This window comes from Belonocnema kinseyi, chromosome 2 (assembly GCF_010883055.1).
Source record: "Belonocnema kinseyi isolate 2016_QV_RU_SX_M_011 chromosome 2, B_treatae_v1, whole genome shotgun sequence".
In the NCBI taxonomy this organism is placed as follows: Eukaryota; Metazoa; Arthropoda; class Insecta; order Hymenoptera; family Cynipidae; genus Belonocnema; species Belonocnema kinseyi.
Window position 1 is genome coordinate 59,714,700 of NC_046658.1, and position 19,352 is coordinate 59,734,051.

At 27.1% G+C, this 19,352-nt stretch overlaps 3 protein-coding genes across 5 annotated transcripts in view; 1 reads left to right on the forward strand and 2 right to left on the reverse strand.

Annotated features, from left to right (window-relative positions):
* Positions 1 to 2,866: 2,866 nt before the first annotated feature.
* Positions 2,867 to 3,893, reverse strand: LOC117166972 (prefoldin subunit 1). 2 transcript variants are annotated; one of them, XM_033351477.1, is made up of 2 exons: positions 3,783 to 3,893; positions 2,867 to 3,645 (listed from the first exon to the last, which is right to left on the reverse strand). In XM_033351477.1, exon 2 carries the CDS (start codon positions 3,625 to 3,627, stop codon positions 3,247 to 3,249), a length of 381 nt encoding a protein of 126 aa, XP_033207368.1. In that variant the 5' UTR covers positions 3,628 to 3,645; positions 3,783 to 3,893; the 3' UTR covers positions 2,867 to 3,246. The 2 variants fall into 2 exon arrangements, with proteins under 2 accessions (XP_033207368.1, XP_033207369.1); XM_033351478.1 differs by having other exon boundaries at positions 3,732 to 3,858.
* Positions 3,776 to 11,909, forward strand: LOC117166970. Of its 2 annotated transcripts, none has more exons than XM_033351475.1 (2): positions 3,776 to 3,973; positions 10,211 to 11,909. In XM_033351475.1, the coding sequence occupies exon 2, from the start codon at positions 10,225 to 10,227 to the stop codon at positions 11,281 to 11,283; it is 1,059 nt and encodes a 352-aa protein (XP_033207366.1). In that variant the 5' UTR covers positions 3,776 to 3,973; positions 10,211 to 10,224; the 3' UTR covers positions 11,284 to 11,909. The 2 variants fall into 2 exon arrangements, with proteins under 2 accessions (XP_033207366.1, XP_033207364.1); XM_033351473.1 differs by lacking the exon at positions 3,776 to 3,973 and adding an exon at positions 8,041 to 8,139.
* Positions 11,910 to 12,142: 233 nt separating this feature from the next.
* The window catches only part of LOC117166971 (EF-hand domain-containing protein D2 homolog), a 90,905-nt gene continuing 83,695 nt past the window's right edge, over positions 12,143 to 19,352 (reverse strand). Inside the window, exons 3-4 of the mRNA XM_033351476.1 lie at positions 17,001 to 17,135; positions 12,143 to 12,816 (exon numbers count right to left, since the gene is read on the reverse strand). Of these exons, the coding sequence (XP_033207367.1) occupies positions 12,679 to 12,816; positions 17,001 to 17,135 (273 nt within the window). The 3' untranslated portion in view covers positions 12,143 to 12,678. The remainder of the gene's footprint in view (positions 12,817 to 17,000; positions 17,136 to 19,352) is intronic.

Consider the following 19,352-nt stretch of genomic DNA (forward strand, 5'->3'; position numbering starts at 1 on the left):
TCTAAAATATATAAAATTAAATAATAATGCTTTTCTATTTGTAAAAAAAAGCTTTATATCCATTTTTCAGGGTGGCCGCTGGACCCGCAAAACAGGGAATTTTATTAGACCATGAAATGACAGTGAATTTATTTTTTGACCGGGAATTTTACAAAATGTTAAAAAAAAAATTTCCAAAATTTGATTTCAACTGCGGTTTTAACAGCGGCGGATCCAGGCCTTGGTCTCGGAGGGGGCGATCGGGGCGTATAAGTCGAAAATTGTCATCTTTTTTTAAAAATTATTTTATCAAGTTATCATTCAGTTTAAAATGCGTAATTCGAAAATCATTCATCTTAAAAATTTTCCATTTTAATTTTTAAGCCTAAATTTTTATTTAAAGAATTTAAAAATAAAATTCTAAAGACTTGAACAATGAAAAATTAGAAGCATTTGAAATCTACGGTTTTGGGTAAAAAAAATTGGTTGATCAACTGAGAATATAAATAAATAAATTATTTTGTTTTAATTGAACTGTTCTTTAAGTATTAAAAAGTGAATAATAATTGATTTTACGAGACCATTCGAAACCAGTTAAAAATTTTAGAATTTTCAGATTTTAACGTTCAAAATTGAATTGTTTCAGTTGGAATGTCTTATTAGTTAAACAAATGTAAACGTCTGATTGAAACTTCACCAAATATTGTCAATTTTAAAATAACTTAAAATTAATATATTTATAATTAAAGGCTTTTATTAAATTTTGAATATTGTTTTAGTCTAGAATATTCCATCTTTAAATCATTATATTTGAAATGTTTTGATTCAGAAAAAGAACAATTGCTTAATATTTAGAAATATCTGACTGTTCATTTAAAATCAGTAATTATAAATTAAATATTCAAATCTAACCAAATAAACTGAAGTCGAAATGTTACAATTTTAATTGTTCTAATTAAAAAAATTTAATTTGCAAATCAAATTGTTGAATTGTTATGTGTATATAACAATTGAACGAAATATTTAGAAGTTTTGAAAGAGTTCAAAATTAATTAGAAATTTGAAATGATTTCAAATAATTTAAACGAAGTATACGTGTGCGGACAAAATCCGGCTATTCATATCGAAATTTCGATACCACGGCCTAATTTAAAACAAAATATAGATTTTGAACAAACAATCTTTTTATCTTGAATAATTAATTTCAGGAGAATATTTAAAAATATTTAGAGAGATTTACAAAATGTTCAAAAATAAATGGAATATCTAAGGGAATTTTTTTAACTTAGCAGAATTTTAAAAAATGTTTAGAAAAATTAGAACCATTTTAAAAGATATTTAGAAGTTCTGAAAAAATTACAAAAATAGTTTGAAATTAAAACAAAGTAAAACAGCATGTAGATTTTTTAAGATTTTGAAGCTTTAAAGGATTTTAAAATTATTGAAAATAATTAAGCTTTCAATTCGAGAAGTGTTCAGTTTATGAAAAAATGTGCATTTGAAAAGCGTTAGCAGCTTCCATTTTATACGTGTAAATTATTGAGCATCCGAATAAAAAAAATTTGAATTGAAAAGTTATTAAACTTCAGTTTTAATAGTATAAAATTCAAGAGTTCCACTTTCAATGCTTTCAATTGCAGCTCAGTTTTTATTACTTTTAATGTCAAGTTTTTTAGTTCCAATTTTATTAATTTTATTGACCGTCAAAAATATTTGTTAATCGGGAAATGGCCGGGAATTTTTTTATGATATTAAAACGGCCACACAGATTTTTGCTATAAAATTAATGTTCTTTGTACAAATATCCAGGTTTTGTTGGTGCAAAAAGATCTGGAAAAAGGGCTCTTTGTGTCGAAATTTCGGTATAAATAGCCAGGTTTTTTCGATATGTGCAGACACTTTCTAATTTTATTTGAAAAGTCATCTGTTCCATTGAAATTTTTAATTCTTTTTTCTTTTGTTGATTTTTTTTTCCTATAGACTGAAGATTAATTTTCCTAACTGAAGTTAACTAATACAGTTAAAAATTCAATTCTTCGGTTGAAAATAAATTTAACTTCAATTTTTTTCTTTTGTTTGTTTAAAATTAAATTATTCCAGTTAATTATTTATCCTTTTAGATCACTACTATTTTCGTTTACTACTTTGGCCAAAAATTTAAATATTTTGTTGAAAATTCGTTTTTTCTTTTCTTGAAAATTTATTCTATTTTTGGGGTAAAACTGAATTCTTTTTAATTAAAAATTCAATATTTTTACTTGAAATATTAGGATTTTGAAGCGCTTAAAATTAAATTTAATATTGCATCCATATTAATTTTACTTAAAAGAATATATTTCCCTAATTTCGTGAAAAAACTCCTTATTTTCCCTGTTTTTATAGTATATGCCAATTATTAACTCATCTGGAAAAATCTTACATCCAAAATATTATTACATTAAAATAAAACACAGTAAATTTTTTGTATAAAAAAACCAAATAAGAATTTTCTTTTATTGTTCTTCCAGTTCATGAACCTCAGGAACAAATTCAAGAAATTACTAATTTTTTTAGTGCTTTTAGCATTATTAATTTATTTAATTATTCAGTCGTGACAATATATTTAAGAATATTTTGTAATATAATTTGTCAAAGATTTCTGAATTAATCATGTTGATTAAATTCCTAGAGACGTCTACCATTAAGAAAATACTTATCCTTTAGTAAAAAGTTCTTTTCACAAATGAAAACTGGAAACAAACGCTAATTTGTAATAAACTTGGGAAATTGTGTACGTATTCTGAGTCGATTATTTAAAAAAATGCTCCGTACTATAAAATATTATACCTGGATTTTTCCCATGATTTGAGCAGACACTGTTAACATGCTTTAGGTTAAATTATAACACTTTTTTTTGGTTTATAATGATTTAATTCTTAAATCGATAAAGAGCGTTTTAAGTACATTTTTTAACTGATCTCTGAAACTTTTATGTGTTCGTCACTTACTATGTTTATAAATAATTGAATGTAAGCGTTTAAATTGTTTGGAGTAATCAAGTTTCTAAAAAAATAAGTATATACGAAAAAAGGACGAAATTAATTTAAATTCCTATGATTAAAAATCGACCCTGTCCCTTTTCACTCAACTTTTTACTAAAAATGCATTTTTTTATTGTGCGACGTACTGATGAAGAAACGTGTAATAAATTACAATGTAAATATAATATGAGATGGTAATAAGGTAATAACTGAACCGAAAGAATATTGCCTCTTATGTCCTGACTCTTCAAACAGAAATCTCTTTGTTTTGCCTCTGCTGGACCATTTCCCTGAGATTGTTTTCACTTTCCTTCAAACTCTTCTGCAAGTAGTTTTTATTGTTCTCCAAGGTCTTGATTTTTTCTTCAGCATTTTTTGTTCGTTTTTCCAATCCGTCTTTAATACTTACGATATCATCCAGGAGAAACATTCTGCCGACGGATTCGTAAGTTTTCGTGTTAGGTGGAAGTGAGGTTATTTCCTTAGTAGTCAAATCTGCTCGTTGTTTTGTGCGTTTAAGGGAATCAATTTGCACATCAGCTAATTTTAATTTTTGACTCGTATCAATCATTTTCTCTTGCAGTTCCAAAAAGGCCTTTTTTAGTTCTTCGTCGGGTTGGCGTGCCATTTTTTGGAAAAAATTAACCTACCAAAATATAAAATTCACTTGTCAACTATTATTGTATGTTTTTAAGGGTTTATTTTATTTATAAGTTGATTTTAAGAGATCACCTCTTTTTAATGCGTTGGAATTAAAATCATAAAAATGGTTATAAGACTCACGGCTTGTGTGACTAATCGCGTTAGTGGGAGGCTGATTTTTCTGATTACACTTTTTCTACTTTTTCACTCCAATTTAGGTTATGTTTAGAAAATCGTAGGATGAAAGAATGCGCATGAGAACTGACAAAGATGAACTGAGGAGTATAATAAACATGTCATTTCCGGCAAGAAGTGGGACTCACAGAAAGGCGGTAATTTTGTCAAATATTTTTATATTCTTATTATAAACCATTTTTATTTGTTATAAAATAAAAATATTTATAACATGTATGTGGAATAAGAAAAATGTAGTTTTATCCGTTAAAATATAACATGAACCAATTCACAAATACATTATCCAGAGAATATACTCGAATCCGGGAAAAAAATTTCTGACAATTTCAGGTTTTTGCCAGGTTTATCAAGCTTTGACAGATTATATTACAAAATATTCATGAATCAGTTAACCATCGACTAATTAAATATTTAAATAATTTTTAAACCATAATTTATTAATCATTTATTAAATTTGTTCCTAGAGTCCTTAAATTTGAATAATAATTCAAGCAAATTTTTATTTTATCTTCTTATATACTCAAAATTCATAAATTCCATAAGACAGATGTCTTTTTAACTAAACAGTTGAAGTTTCAACCAAAAATATTAAGTTTATCAAAACATGCGTTCAACGAAATTGATGAATTTTCGATTAAAATGGTAAATCTTCATCTGGAATAGATTAACTTTATACCATAAAAATGAATTTTTAACTAAAGAATTTAACTTTTAATCAAAATTAGTTTTATATTCAATATAAAAGATGAATTTTCAAGTAAAGTGATGAATATTTAACTAGAATACTTGAATTTTCAAACAGAAAAAGATTTTTTTTTATCGAACAAGAAGATTTTCAACAGAATACATGAATTTTCAATGACACAGATACATTTTTGACTAAAAAAGACAAATCTTCGACCAAATAGTTGAATTTAAATCTAAAAAAGATTAATTTTCAACCAAAAATGGAATATTAAAATTTTCAGTTCAAAAAATTGAATTTACATCCACAAAAAAAAGAACAGCTTTTCAAGCAAAGCAGGCCAAAGCGAAGAATTTTCAATTAAAATAATGAATCTACAACTGGAATAGATGACTTTTTAGCCAAAAAGGTAAATGTTTAACCAAATAGTTTAACTCGCAATCAAGTAATTTTATTTTCAATCAAAAAGATGAATTTGCAACTTAAATAATGAATATATAACTGGAATACTAGAAAATTGAATCAAAAAGGTGAATTTTCAAACATAAGAATACTTTTCTACCAAAAAGATTTTTGAACAAAATACAAGTTCGGTGAATACATTCGCTCGCAAGTTTGAGCACGCCTAAGGCACGCGACTGTTATTTCTCGCGCTTCGCGCTCGATTATGCATTTACCTCGCGCTATGCGCTCGGTTTATATATTTTCGCACATTCTTGCGCAAACATTTAAAAAGTAAGACTCAAAACATCCACCACTGTAATTTTGTGATTGTGAATTCTCTTTCGTTAAAAAGGGTTAGCTCGAGAGTTTGAGCGCACCTACGGCACGCGACTGAGGACAATCGCACTCCGTGCTTAGTCTTTGCATTTCTTCCGCATTCGGGCACAGACCTTTTAAAATATAAGGTGGACGGACCGACAACTTTAATTTTGTGATTTTGGACTCTCTGTTTCTAAAACTCTTTTGGCTTTAACGAACACATTCTTATCACGTATCTCGTGCTTCGCACTTGATTTTGTCCAACCTGTCAACTTTTCTACATTATACACACCACTTTTATATCAATTATAATACATTTTTATGTAACTCTGTCAGGGATTACTTATTAAAACATTGCAAAATAAAAATCAAATTGTATTTATAATGATTATTTTTGTATTTGTTTCATATTTTGCTTTAAATTGTATTCTAAGCTGCTCTGAAACATGTATCATTTCAATAAATGTATATCATTACAATTCATAATTTGCATACAAATTTAATCATACTAATTCTTATTTCCTTTTTTTATAATTTTTTTATTTTTAATGTTGTTTTTTACGATTAAATAAAAACTACTGCGCATCTGCATAGGGTCTAATACAGGAACCTATATAGGGTCCTATATAGGAGCTTATGTCCTCTTTCGCCTTTTCTGTGCTTTTTCCAAAAAGTTAATTTAAAAATTTTTAATCTTACGTTTTACGATTAAAAGAAAATCTACTCGTCCTATCGAAAAATAATTAATGATGAATTTATAGATCTTTTTAGGCGAACAACTTTTGTCTGGTAATTTAAGTTCATACCTTTTGTCGTTTTTACAAACAAATTTAATATTTTTATTTAGAATGTTATTTTTTACGACTGAAGCAAAAACTAACTGTCCTATCAAAAATTATACCTCTTTTTTGGATAAACAAGTTTTGTCTCATTTTTCTCGTAACTTATATCGAAAAGTGATTTATTCTTAATTTGTAGTTCTTTCCAGGGCGCGAAATTTGAGCTTTTTTCATTTTTTTCGTATTTTGCAGTTCGACAAAAAAATTGAATTTTTGGATTTTTCATTATTTTTGGTACGATCAAATTTGGAGTGTTCAACTTCTTGACAAAATTAAAAAAGTTGTTATCATAGTCCTGTAGGGCTCTCAAAAAGCAAAGTTTTTCTTCTCTTGACTTTTTTTCATATCATGCGTTTTTTGGCTTAAAATGTTCATTTTAGTTTGTTTTTTTGGATTTTGAAAATGCTCTAACTCTGATAATTTTGATTTTATAAAAAATGTTAGAAGGATAAATTGTTTAAGTTTTGAAGTACTATGAACAACCGTGCATAGAATTTTTTATCTTGAAAAAATGTGGTTTCAAAAATTTTTTGTACAATCAAATTTTGAATTTTCAACTTTTTGACCAAATTGAAAAAGTTATCATCATAATCTTGTAGGGCTTTCAAAAAGCAACGTTTTTCTTCTCCAGACTTTTTTACGTATAATGCGTTGTTTGGCTTAAATTGTTCATTTTAGTTTGTTTTTGTAGATTTTAAAAATGCTATAACTCTAGTAATTTTTGATTTTACAAAAAAAGTCATTAGGATAAATTAAAAAAGTTTTTTAATTCTATGAATAACCGTACAGAGAATTTTTGAATTTTTATAAAAGTGGTCTCAAAAATATTCAAAATGTACCCACTTTTTGAATTTTCATCCAAAATGGCTAGCTAACGAACTTGACTTTTAGTTTAGGACACTAAACGAGTTACCAAAGGGCACTCTAATAGATTAATTTTTTCAAAAACTATCGTGTCCACAGACAGACAGAAACATTCGTAAAAACCTGTTCTTCGGATTCAGAGGGTCTCAAAACGTGGACATTTGACAAAAAATGGGGGAGGGGGGGGGGGTAAAATTCTACACAAATCTAATATCTTCTCTGATGAGAATGTAAAAATAAAACTCTTTAATTAAATAATTTAATTTTAAACTGAGAAAAATCAATTTTCAACCAAAAATTGAATAGTTAAATTTTCTGTTAAAAAGAGTAATTTTCAACTAAAAATAGAATGGCTAAATTTTCAGTTAAAAAAGTAATTTTTAACAAAATAGTTATAGATAGTAACACGAAGCTACTTTTACAAATGAAGAGCCATTGCTAATTGCAATTTAAGAAAAATGAAACACGCTCTCGAAAAAATTATATCGAAAATTCTTTGACTTTTCCTGGTTTGTAAAATTTCCTTAAGAATTCCAGATTTTCAAGGTTTTCCAGGTAGACACCCTGTTATTCAATAATTCCTGAAATAATAATTTTTTAAATCACTATTTTAGTATGAAAGAGCAGTTTTATTTTTATTTTTGACTAAAAAAAAGTTTAACGATTTATGTAAATAAATTCGCCTGTCTAATATGACTAACTGTATATAATTCGATTTTTTATTTAAAAAAGAGCATTCCATTTTTTTAATATAAATTTAAAGAAAAAAATGTATTGCTTAAAAAATAATTTAGGAGACACAATATTTAATTAACTTACTTTCCTTTGCATATGTATAAATTATGCATAAATATTAATATTATTAACAAAATGTATTAAATAATATAATTAATTTTACCATTATTTTAAATTTAAATATTATTATATTTAAAATTATCTTAATATTGATTTTCGCTTTGTTGTTGTTTCTTCATCGCTCGATGACCTTTTTCAAACTTGGCTTAAATCAGACATTCTGTTAATATTTAAATTGTCGCCTACAGTATGTATAAACATGTCTTATTATTCTCGTGAAAATTATCTGGTCGAAAATCCATATATAATAGTTTAAGTAAATTATAAATTATATTGAGGATCTTCAAACATTATCAAAGTAAGTTTGGTAGATTATTTTTATCTCTGTATTTTTTCCTATGTCAATATTTAACTAACAATTAAAGTTCCTTACTTTTTTAAACTCAACCATAAATTAATAAGTTCACTTTGTTTCAAAATAGAATGTGTCTAATTGTCCCAAAAATTCGGGACCACTAGCCAAGCTTATGAACAATATTGGACTAGTCATCCTGAATTTCGGGATGAGACACTTCGTTCAAAATATCTCCACACAGCAATAAGATATACCGGGATATCCTCAGGATATCTTTGGCAGAAGTGGCAGAGATTTTTTTTAAAGGGCGGAGGGGGGGCATAGACTTATGATATTGAATGGTTCAATTTAGACATACTATAATAATATAATATTATGTAACAATGTATTATAAATATTAAATAATAAATTAACAATAAATAAATACAGGTATAAAATTCATATTGTCTAATATTTGACCAAAATTTCAATCATTACCCAAAGATTTCGAATAGATTTGAAAGATTTCACAAAGACTTTTACTATTTTATAAAGATTTCAGATATACTTCAAGATTGATCAAAGATTTTAATGATTTCACAAAGATTTCAAATATTTCGAAAAGATTTTACAAAGATTTTATAATGATTTCAGATAGATTGAAAAGATTTCATAAAGACTTCTATTATTTCACAAAGATTTCAGATAGATTTTAAAGATTGATCAAAGATTTTAATGATTTCAACAAGATTTCCAGTATGTCCCACAGATTTTCAGAGAATTCGCAAAGATTTTACAAAAATTTCCCAAAGATTTCACAATGTTTTCAAATATTTCGCAAAGATCGTATGAAGATTTCACAAAGATTTCCATTATTCATCAAAGATTTGACAATTATTTCAAATATTTCGCAAAGATTCTAGATAGATTTCAAAGATTTCACAAAGACTTCTATTAGTTCACAAAGATTTCAGATAGATTTAAAAGATTGAACAAAAATATCAAATACTTTGCAAAGTTTTCAGATCAGTTTTAAAAATTGCACAAAGATTTCAATGATCTCCTAAATACTTCACAATGATTTAAAATATTTTCAAAGATTTCGGATAGATTTAAAAGATTTTACAAACATTTCTATAATTTCACAAATATTAACAAATATTTCAAATATAAACTGAACTGAGTTCAGAAAGATTTCAATTATTTCACAAAAATGTCAGTAGATAAGAAAGACAACGATTCCAATGACTTCCCAAAGATTTAAATAATTTCACAAAAATAACCAAATATTTCAAATATGTCTCAATGATTTCCAACGATTTCACAAAGATTTAAAACATTTTACAAAGATTTCGGATAGATTTAAAATATTTTAGAAATATTTATATTATTTTACAAAGACTTCTTTTATTGCATAAAGATTTGAGATAGATTTAAAAGATGGAACTAAAATTTCAACTATTTTGCAAAGTTTACTGATAAAGTTCAAAAATTATACAAACATTTTAATGATTTTCCAAATATTTCTAAAATTTCACAAATATTACAATATATGTGAAAAATATTTCAAATATGAACTGAACTGATTTCAGAAAGATTTCAATTATTTGACAAAAAATTCAGATAGATTAGAAAGAAATAACGATTTCAATGGCTTCCCAAAGATTTAAATTATTTTTCAAATGTTACCAAATATTTCGCAATGATATTTTAAAGATTTCAAATACCTCGTTAAGATTTCGGATAGATTTAACAGACTTCAGAAAGACTCCTATTATTTTACAAGGGTTCTAGATAGATTTTAAAGATTGAACAAAGTCCGCACGAACCGATGAATTTAATCATTCGCTTTCAGAGGGGGCAATTTAGTTTTTACCGTGGCCTCTGATCTATGGGACGCTTCTAGGATATTTAAATGTCCCATGGATATATCCTGATGATATCCCGATTTTCGACTTGCGGGATATCCCTATGAGATAAATGGGATCGAATGGGATATCCCAGTCTGTGTCTGTCTATCCTATTGCTGTGAGGGGCAATTTAATTTTCTAATCGATCGAAATGTTGATTATTTTGTTTTTCTCTCTCTATTTAGGTACCCAATAAAAAATGGATAAAGCAGAGAATAACGATACTTTATCCGAAAGTTTTTTTCTCTCATCCACAACGGAATCATACAATGGTTTATTGGATACAGAGTCTTCCATCGATTTAGAACTAATTTTGAGCGAATTTTATTCGATGTTGAATCAGACAATCGAAGACTCATACTCATTGTCAGAGGAGTTTCTCTCCACAAGAAAAGATCGTCAACCATCGATTATTATTGCTGCTAATAATAATGATTACAGCGAATCTGAAGAGTCTGAAATAAGTCAGATAAGAGACACCTCTTTTCCAAACTCAATTGGCGGTTCTGTAAATCGTTTGAGTCCATCAGGAATGTCCTTCTACATGGGAAAAATGGAAAACTCAATTTGCTCTGGAGAATTCACGCTTCCGGAAAATTCGAATTTGATGACTCACACTGGAATAAAAATAAATTGGATCACCGACCATCTTCCAAAAAATGACAAGAACATAGAAAATGAATCGTGTCCCACTTGGAATTCTCTAATAAATATGAGCTTCGATGATCGCAAAACCAATCCAAATTTAACTTCAGTGGAGCCCTTTAAAATTCCTGATACGAGTATTCTAGTAGCCAACAGAGAAGATTGCGAAAAAGAGAAGACAGTAATTTACGATCAGAGTTTGAATTATAAACAAGATTCGTCTCTGATCACAAGTTTTAAGAGTCGAATCTCAGATTCACATTTTTTCACTCGGAGAAAAAAGGAACTATACTTTCAATCTCCTCGAAAAATAATCAATCAAACGATAGCTAAAGAAATTGCGGACAGAAGCCAAGAAGAAGAATTTGAAAGAATAATTGCAGAGTTGCCAGATGTTACAGTGGCAGATATTTCACATCCAGAATGGCCATCCTTCAACGATGACGACCCAGAACATGAAAAAAAATCATTGAAATTTTCTAGAACTTCGACCATCAACGATTTGAAAACTTTGCCTCGTGAAAATCTTGGTAAATCCAAATTTGGATTGAGGGTTCTTAACTTTTTTTCTCGAAAAAAAAGCACAAGATATTTTAACTCTCCGAAAAAATAAATTCTATTTTAAATTAGTTCGGGTTTTTAATGGGGTAGTTGCATACTTTTAAATATATTTTCTTCTTCTGAAATCAAAAAAGGCGAAGAACGGAATACAATTACTTAAAGGAAGCTTTTTCACATAAGGTACATTATTTTAGCTGTAAAAGTACCTTTTTTTTCGGGAAAAATGAGATCTTGCTGATTGGACGAAGCAGAGGAAGTAGTAATCAGCTAATCAGCATTTCAAGCAAACGAACCAGCATTGGCTGGAACAGTTTTTTCTAGACTAACAAGTAAAAGTCAGTTATCTGTATAGGGTTTTAAAAACATTTTTTAAAATATTTTTTTTCACAGAAATTATGTTTTCAACTTTTTTTTTAATATACTGCAATTTAATTATGTATTTATCAATCAGTATCTATCAGTATTTAAAAAATATATTATCTAAAATTCATGCAACTAACCCATTGTTAGATTTCCTAAATTATTAAAGAATATTCGACTTGATTAAATTACATTTATTTTATACATAAGAACATAAACCGAGTGAAAAACTTCACACTGGATCTCTACGGACAAGGAAAATTTTTACAAAAAAAGAGATGTACTATGTGCATTTATCTATCACAATATTCATTTAAAGACGTGCAATACTATTAATAGCAAAAGTTAACTAAGAATGCACTAAAGATATCTACTAAAATAGGACACTATATCTTATATTTACACGTTACATATATCATAACATTATATTATATTATCATAGAACAAATTCAGTAAACTTTTGTCGTTTCGTAGCTTTTAAAAAATTCCAAGTAATGTAAGACGTTACCTAAAATAAAAAATTAATACATCAGTCGTGCGTTTGCATAAAATGTTTGAATACTGTAGCAATAAAATGCAAGAAATAATTTTAAATATAGCGTAAAATCTTCTATTGACTCTCTCCCCTTAAAACGAAACACCACAAAAGACCTTGTCATTTTCCTAAAGTCCTGTAAAATTTTAACAAATTGACTAAAAACAAATCCTATGTATTCGTAAATACCAAATTTCTACCGATACTTCTGAATGGAACTTTCAGACGAGATTTTATATCTGCATCTTTCCTCGAATTCATGCAAATTGTATAGAGAAATCAGTATAGAGATAGAAATTTGTAACAGGACATATAAAATAGATTAACATCGCCCGGAGATGAGCTTGACAATATCTTTTCGTTGTCAGAAATACTTCTGCCGTGAAGAATGTTCTATCAGGAAGTAACGAATTAGCAATGATATTTTAGCATCTAGATTTTAGAACTATATGCTCCGTAACAATGCGACTATTTCCTCGGTGTTAACGCAAGAAATCCGAAGTACCGAGTATAAACAATTAGAAAACATTTCAGAAATTGGACTTTTTTCTCTCAATTTTTGCCAAACAAGGCCGCCTTTTCCCGAAACTGTGCTCTTCTTGCGGCTTTTTCTTCCTCCTCGCGTTTTCGATCTTCCTGTTCCATTCGAATCTCGTCCTCGAATTTGCTCGCTTTGTTCAATTGTTCGATCTGGAATACAAATATGGAATTGTTAGGCAAGATTCAGAACAATTTTGATTTTTATCTGAAAAATTGATAATAATTTTGCGATATCTAGAATGGCCGAAAAAAATAATTTTCAAAAGTGCCTGAATTTTCTTTGACTAATTTTTAATTTTGCTAGAACTTTAGTAACTGAAGGGTGGCAGTATAGAACTAGATATCCCACAAAATGGGAATTTTTCAAAACAGCGACAAAGCATTCTTTAAATCGAATTTGACAATCTCGAAGTAAATAAAGTCTGATGCAATAATGTGAAATAAAAAAAAATCAATATTTTTTCTGTCTTTAAATGATGATGGTTGTAAGAAATATCAATGTTAAAAGGTTTAAAAAATTATGAATACACTGATACTGCAACTGAATTGAAACTTGATATTTTGAATAATTTTTTTGAATTATTGAATCAAACAACGATATTTAAAAAAAAATTCTCACCAAAATATGCATTTGATTTTTTTTTTTAAATTTTACGTGCAATGAATCCATTTTCAAACTCAAATGATGGTTATTTAGTTCTGTACTGCGACCCTTAATTTAAGCAATAAAATTCTAATCTTGTAACATTTTTAACATAGAATCTTTTATGGATGGAATAAAACAAGTTTGAATTAAAATTGATAAATAATTATTCTCACGGCTGCAACAACCTAATTTAATTGAAAAAAAAACAACGAAAAAGTGACCAAAAATGAATAACTTCTAACTCAAAACGTGACTAAAAGTGACTAATTTGCATTAATAATGCGAGTTTGCTTCTTTTAAATTTAAAATAATTCCAGATGAATTTTAAAGAATTCTAGATAAATTCATAAGACTTCAAAACAATTCAAGTTAACTTGAAACGAATTTAAATGAATCAGAAAAATGTCCCCTGCTTTCAGTAAAATTGGAGTGAATTTAAGAGAAATAAGAAGAAGTGGATAATACTCATAACATTAAAAGGTGAATTTTAGACAAATTTAAGTGAATTGAATTCAGTCAGTTTGAAATGAGTTTAGAAAAATTCAAGGGACTTCGGAAGAATTTGATGAAATGCCTAAGAATTTAAGGTAAATTTAAAAGTTTAAAGGTTAAATTAAAGAAAAACGAAAGAAAATCATTTAATTGAGTATGATTGAGTTTATAATAATTTAAATGAATTGAAAAAATTAAAGAGAATTCAAAACAATGTAAAAAACTTCACAATAAATTATTAAGAATTCAGGTTGAATTCCAAATTAATTCAGAACATTTTTTCAAATTTTTTCAAATCTCTGAAACACTACCAAATCCCTCACTTCTCCTGAATAGACTTTTTGTAATTCATTAAACTATGATAAAATCCCCTGAAATTCCATGCAACCTGATAATTTTTCCTGAAGTCCTGAAATATTTACTCAGATACCTTGAGAGTTCTTAAAATCCCTTAAAATCATTGAAGCCCTCAGAAATCTTTTTAAATCCCTAGAAAACTTTTAAAATATCCTAAAACCTTAAAGGTTCTGTAGAACCGGTCCATACATTTAGAAATTCTAGGAAATTCTTCACAACCGCATGCAAATTTGTTTGATCCCTTAAAATTGGTCAAAATCTTGGAAATCCCTTCAAATTATTAAAATCAATTAAAAGTTCCTTGGAATCTTTTAGAATACCTTAAAATATTTATAATCTTCTAAAATATTTCTAAATCACTTGAAAAGTTTTAAAACACTTGGAAATTCCTTGGAATTTTTATAAATATCCTAAAATCTTTCAAGTATTCGGGAATCAATTTAAAAATGTATTGAAAATTCCAATAAGGTTTAAAATCCTTTCAAATCTTTGGAAATACCTTAAAATATTTGAAACTCTTTGAGATCCCTCAATTCTGGTGAATAAATTCTTTTAAATCCCTTAAAATATTCTAAATTCTCGTGAAATGACATGAAATTTGATGGTATTTCCTGAAATACTTTAAAGTTGATAAAAATACTTTCAGAGGTTTTGAAAATCTCTTAAAATCATTGAAATCCTTGGAAATCTGATTGAATCCCTTGAAAGATTTAAAAATATTCTAAAACCTATAAAATCGTTCCATATCTTCCGAAATTCTAGGAACTTCTTTAAACCCATATAAAACCTTGTTTAAATTCCTTAATAGCATTAAAATCCTTTGTAATTCCTTAAAATTATTGAAATTTTCTTAAAATTCCTATGCATCTTTTAAAATATACTGAAGTATTTCAAATTCTTTAAAATTTTTTGAAATTTCTGGAAACTTTTTAAAGCTTTAGAAAATTCTTTGGAATGTTCAAAATAATCTCAAATTTTTTAAATTGTTTTAAATTCCTAAAACTAATTTATATCTATTTAAAATACCTTGAAATATTTTTCTAAAAAAACAGGTGTGTCAGGAAAATCTCGAAAAAATTTTATTAGCTTTTCCTTAATGCCGATTGAGTAATTTGAAAAACTCTAAGGAAGGAATGTTACCAAATTTAGATACATATAATAAAAAATATCCAATAAAAGACTTTAATTTCAATCAAGAAATATTTTTTAATCAATAAAGACTAAAAAACGACGAGTTTTTAACCCAATAAGTGAATTTTCTACTGAAAAAAATTAATTTGATAGCAGAAATAGAATAGTTACATTTTTATTAAAAAATTTAATTTTCATTCAGAAAAAAAACGAATTTTCAAACAAATGTATTAAATTTTAACAAAAGAAATGATCTTTGAACTAAACTAATGCATCCTAAATGAAAAAAATACATTTTGAACCTAAAAGTACAGTTTTCAACCCGGAAGATGCATTTTCTACCAAAAAAAGACAAATTTTCTACAAAATAGATTAATTTTCAACTAAGAAATATCAATTTTCACCCACAAATAGAATATTTTAATTCTAAATTGGAGAAATAAATTTTTAACCGAATACAAGAATTTTCATCGAAATAGTTAAATTTTCAAACAAATTGAGGATTTTTCAACCAAAAAGGTTACATGTCTAACGAAAGAAAAATTGCGAGCTTAAGTGGAGTAGTTAAATTTAAAGGAAAAAATATTAATTTTCAAATAAAAAATTAATTTTCTACCACAGAAATTAAATTTTAACCGAAAAGATTAATTTTCTACATACAAAAAAAAAGAATATTTTTAACAAATTATATGAATTTTCAACCAAATATTTTAATTTTTAATAGATTTGTCAACTTATAGTAGAACTTTTAACCAAAAGGGACCAAGGTCAATTTTACAGTATTGGAAAATAAATGATCTTGAAAAAAAATTAATCTTGACAAATATGGATAACCTCTAAAATGTAAAGTTGTGATGTGAAATTTGTCATGTTACAGGATCTATACGTAAAGAAAAGCTCAAATTTGTAATAAAACAAGCAAAAATTAACCGTTTATGCTTAATTTCATCATGAACATACATGCCACATTTTTCTTACGATTGAACTTTAAAAATAAAATTTGAATATAAAAACAAAATAATTTAATGCATTCATGTGACAAATATGTTCAGAATACGCGGTAAATGGAATTTTATAGAAAACTTAAATTCAAAGAATCGAATTTAATCTACTTTTTATGTTTTTAAATGTTAAACAAATATTAAAAGTACGGTGTCAGGCTACTACATACGAGGAGAGTCATATTTTGACAATAAAAAATAATAATAATCTACCAATTATAAAGAATTGTAAATAAGTGGAAAAAATTGTGTCATTCATATTGCAATTACTGGAATTTTCTGGCTATAATTAGGAAACTTCTGTAAATCATATACAACGTTCTCAAATCAAATATGATTTTCTGTAAAATCCATAACAAAATTTTTGAAAATAAACCGCTCAATGTTCTAGTTTTTTAACACACACTAAAATGTCTCACAAGAATTGAAGAAGATGAATTGAAGGAAAGTCCTGGACTGATGCAAATTTTAATTTTAATCCCCGATATTAATTTGTTGAAGAGATTTTATTTTTTCTATGAAGAGGAATATTTATGTATTTGAGGTAAAGTTAGAGAAGAAAATAAAGTTGTTTTGTAGAAGCTGACAAAGAAAAATGATACTTTAAGATTTTTATAGATTATTGTGCACGTGTGAGTAATAGAATTTATATAGCATAATTATGAATAGCTTCGTGAAAAAATAGGTACATCAATCGTGGTGATTACCTTGGCTTCAAAGAAGTTTTTAGCGCCTGTTACTCCAACTGCGTCGACGTCGACTTCCGTAAGACGTGCAAGTTGACCCAAACCAGAATCCTGCTCCAGCTCCCCTGCTCGTGCTTTGCGATAAATCAGGAGAAACTGTAAACAAATTCAGAATTTTAAATTCAAAATATGATAGAATTATAGGTCCAGAGTTCAAGATATCTAATTTTAGTTTCTCTATCAAATTCAGATTCTCGGATAGTAACAACGATCTTAAGGTCATGTGACGAGTGGGTCACGTGACCAGATTCCTACCTTACCCTCACTTTTTTATTTCCCAACTTATTTTCACACGAAGCGCCACATCAAGTTGAAAACATGGAATAATAAATAATAAGCACTACGAAAGGTGGCTCTGGTCCTAAATTTTAATAATTATGAAAAAAGAAAAAAAAACTATGTACAAATAAAAAACTTTTTTCATAATTATACAAATTAACGACCAGACCCACCATTCTTAGTGCTTCTTGTTCAATATCCCAATTTTTCAAATCGATGTGGCGTTTCGTGTGATAATAAGCTGGGAAATAAAAAAAGTGGCGGTAAGGTAGGAATCTGGACACGTGACCCACTCATTACATGACCGAAAATCTGAAATTCAGCATTTCTATTAGGTCAATGGCTTTATATATAATTTTATCGTCTTTCAAGTTTTCTAGATCAAATTTCCGAAAGTCTGAACCCAAGTATTGTAGTTAATACAATCATAGTTAATACATTGCAGTTAATATACTTTGACTTGCAAAATACCATCATAAACAGAAATTCTAATATCTTTAAGAAAGAATAAAAACTTAGGCACTGTAAATAAAAAAGAAAAAAACACCATATATAAATTAAGATCGGTTAAATTTCGGATGTTAAAAATGAAAGCGTTTTATACAAAATTGATTGGTTCACAAGTTCCAATCTTCGAATTTCCAATACTGCTAAAATCTGAAATTATTAAAATTAATATAAACGTCAGTTTGCGGAATTGAAGCTATTCTGAAATTTTTAGGATTTCAAATTTTTTAATTTTATTAACCAATTATACTTTCTCAAATACTGAAGTTCCGATCATATTCAAATTTAGAACAAAATGTTCAAATTTAAATTAAAGGTTTACAAATAAAGAAAAAGAATAACAAATAAGAGTTTGCAATATAAAAGACGTAAAAGTTTAGGATTTTGAAATTTAAAAACTCCAAATATCACAATTTTTTCGACATAGTTAGCTTTCAAATTTTAAATAGATCAGAATTATAAATTTTTACAAAATGTATGTCCCTTAAGTTCCACGGATTAAAAAATTTAAAGTGGTCAGTTTCTGATTAAACAATTATATTTCTAAAACGTTTTAACCAAATTTAAACACTGTTCTATAACTTACGTCTTCGAGACTTCCGAAGTATAACAAAAGTACAACTGGAAAGCTATTATAAAATAAAAATATTTTGTAGATTGATAGTTTTCGAGACTCAAATTATTCAAATATAAATAATTCTTGAAAATAGTTCCGAAAATAATTAATTTTTTTTTTATTTCCCAAGTTTAGTTTTCCAAAATTTGGCAGTTATAGAAAAATAAAAAGACTTTTTCCAACTGAGGAATTCCTGTATTGCTTTTATTAAAACATTATAATTTCAAATAATATGAAAATTACGAAAACACCTAGATTAAAAAAATTCTCTTTTGAAACGAAAATTTTAAAAGAAAATATGTTTCAAACTTTGGAAATTAGAATGCCAAACAATGTCACAAGTAATTGAAATATCTGAGAAATTTTTATTTAACTTGAAAATAATACATAATATGCTTTAATTTTTGTTTTTAATTGTATAAACTTTCTGAAAAATTATTCGGGCGTAATTTAGAAATAAAAAGAAATTTACCAGTGATTAAATTGTTCATTGAAATAGGCTCTTTGATTTTTTTTAGAATTAAATACATTTTTCAGTAAACAGAAATTTTGAATGAAAAACAAGAATTCGTCAATATCAGTTCGGAAAATTATCGTATTGTTTAGTGTTGATTAAAAAAAAAGAATCGTCATATAGTAAGTAAGATAAGGCAGTCAGGATAAGAATCATATACATGCGTATGTCAGCAGTCACGTTTTATTTCAAGTTCGTTCATTATTCACATATGCTGACTACATTTTGTATGTCTACAATAAAAAATCACGTATGCTATTATTTATACGTGACGTAAATGATTTTAACTGGGGGTCACAGCGCAAAAAGAGAAGAGATTATCTTTTCATAAGAAATGTTATATTTTGAAATAATGTTAAATAATTTTATAAATAATTTCTGCCACCAAATAATTAAA

What these genes read in the sequence shown, in the direction of transcription:
- LOC117166972 (XM_033351477.1), bottom strand. Translation starts at nt 3,627, where the DNA reads ATGGCACGCCAACCCGACGAAGAACTAAAAAAGGCCTTTTTGGAACTG.
- LOC117166970 (XM_033351475.1), top strand. Translation starts at nt 10,225, where the DNA reads ATGGATAAAGCAGAGAATAACGATACTTTATCCGAAAGTTTTTTTCTC.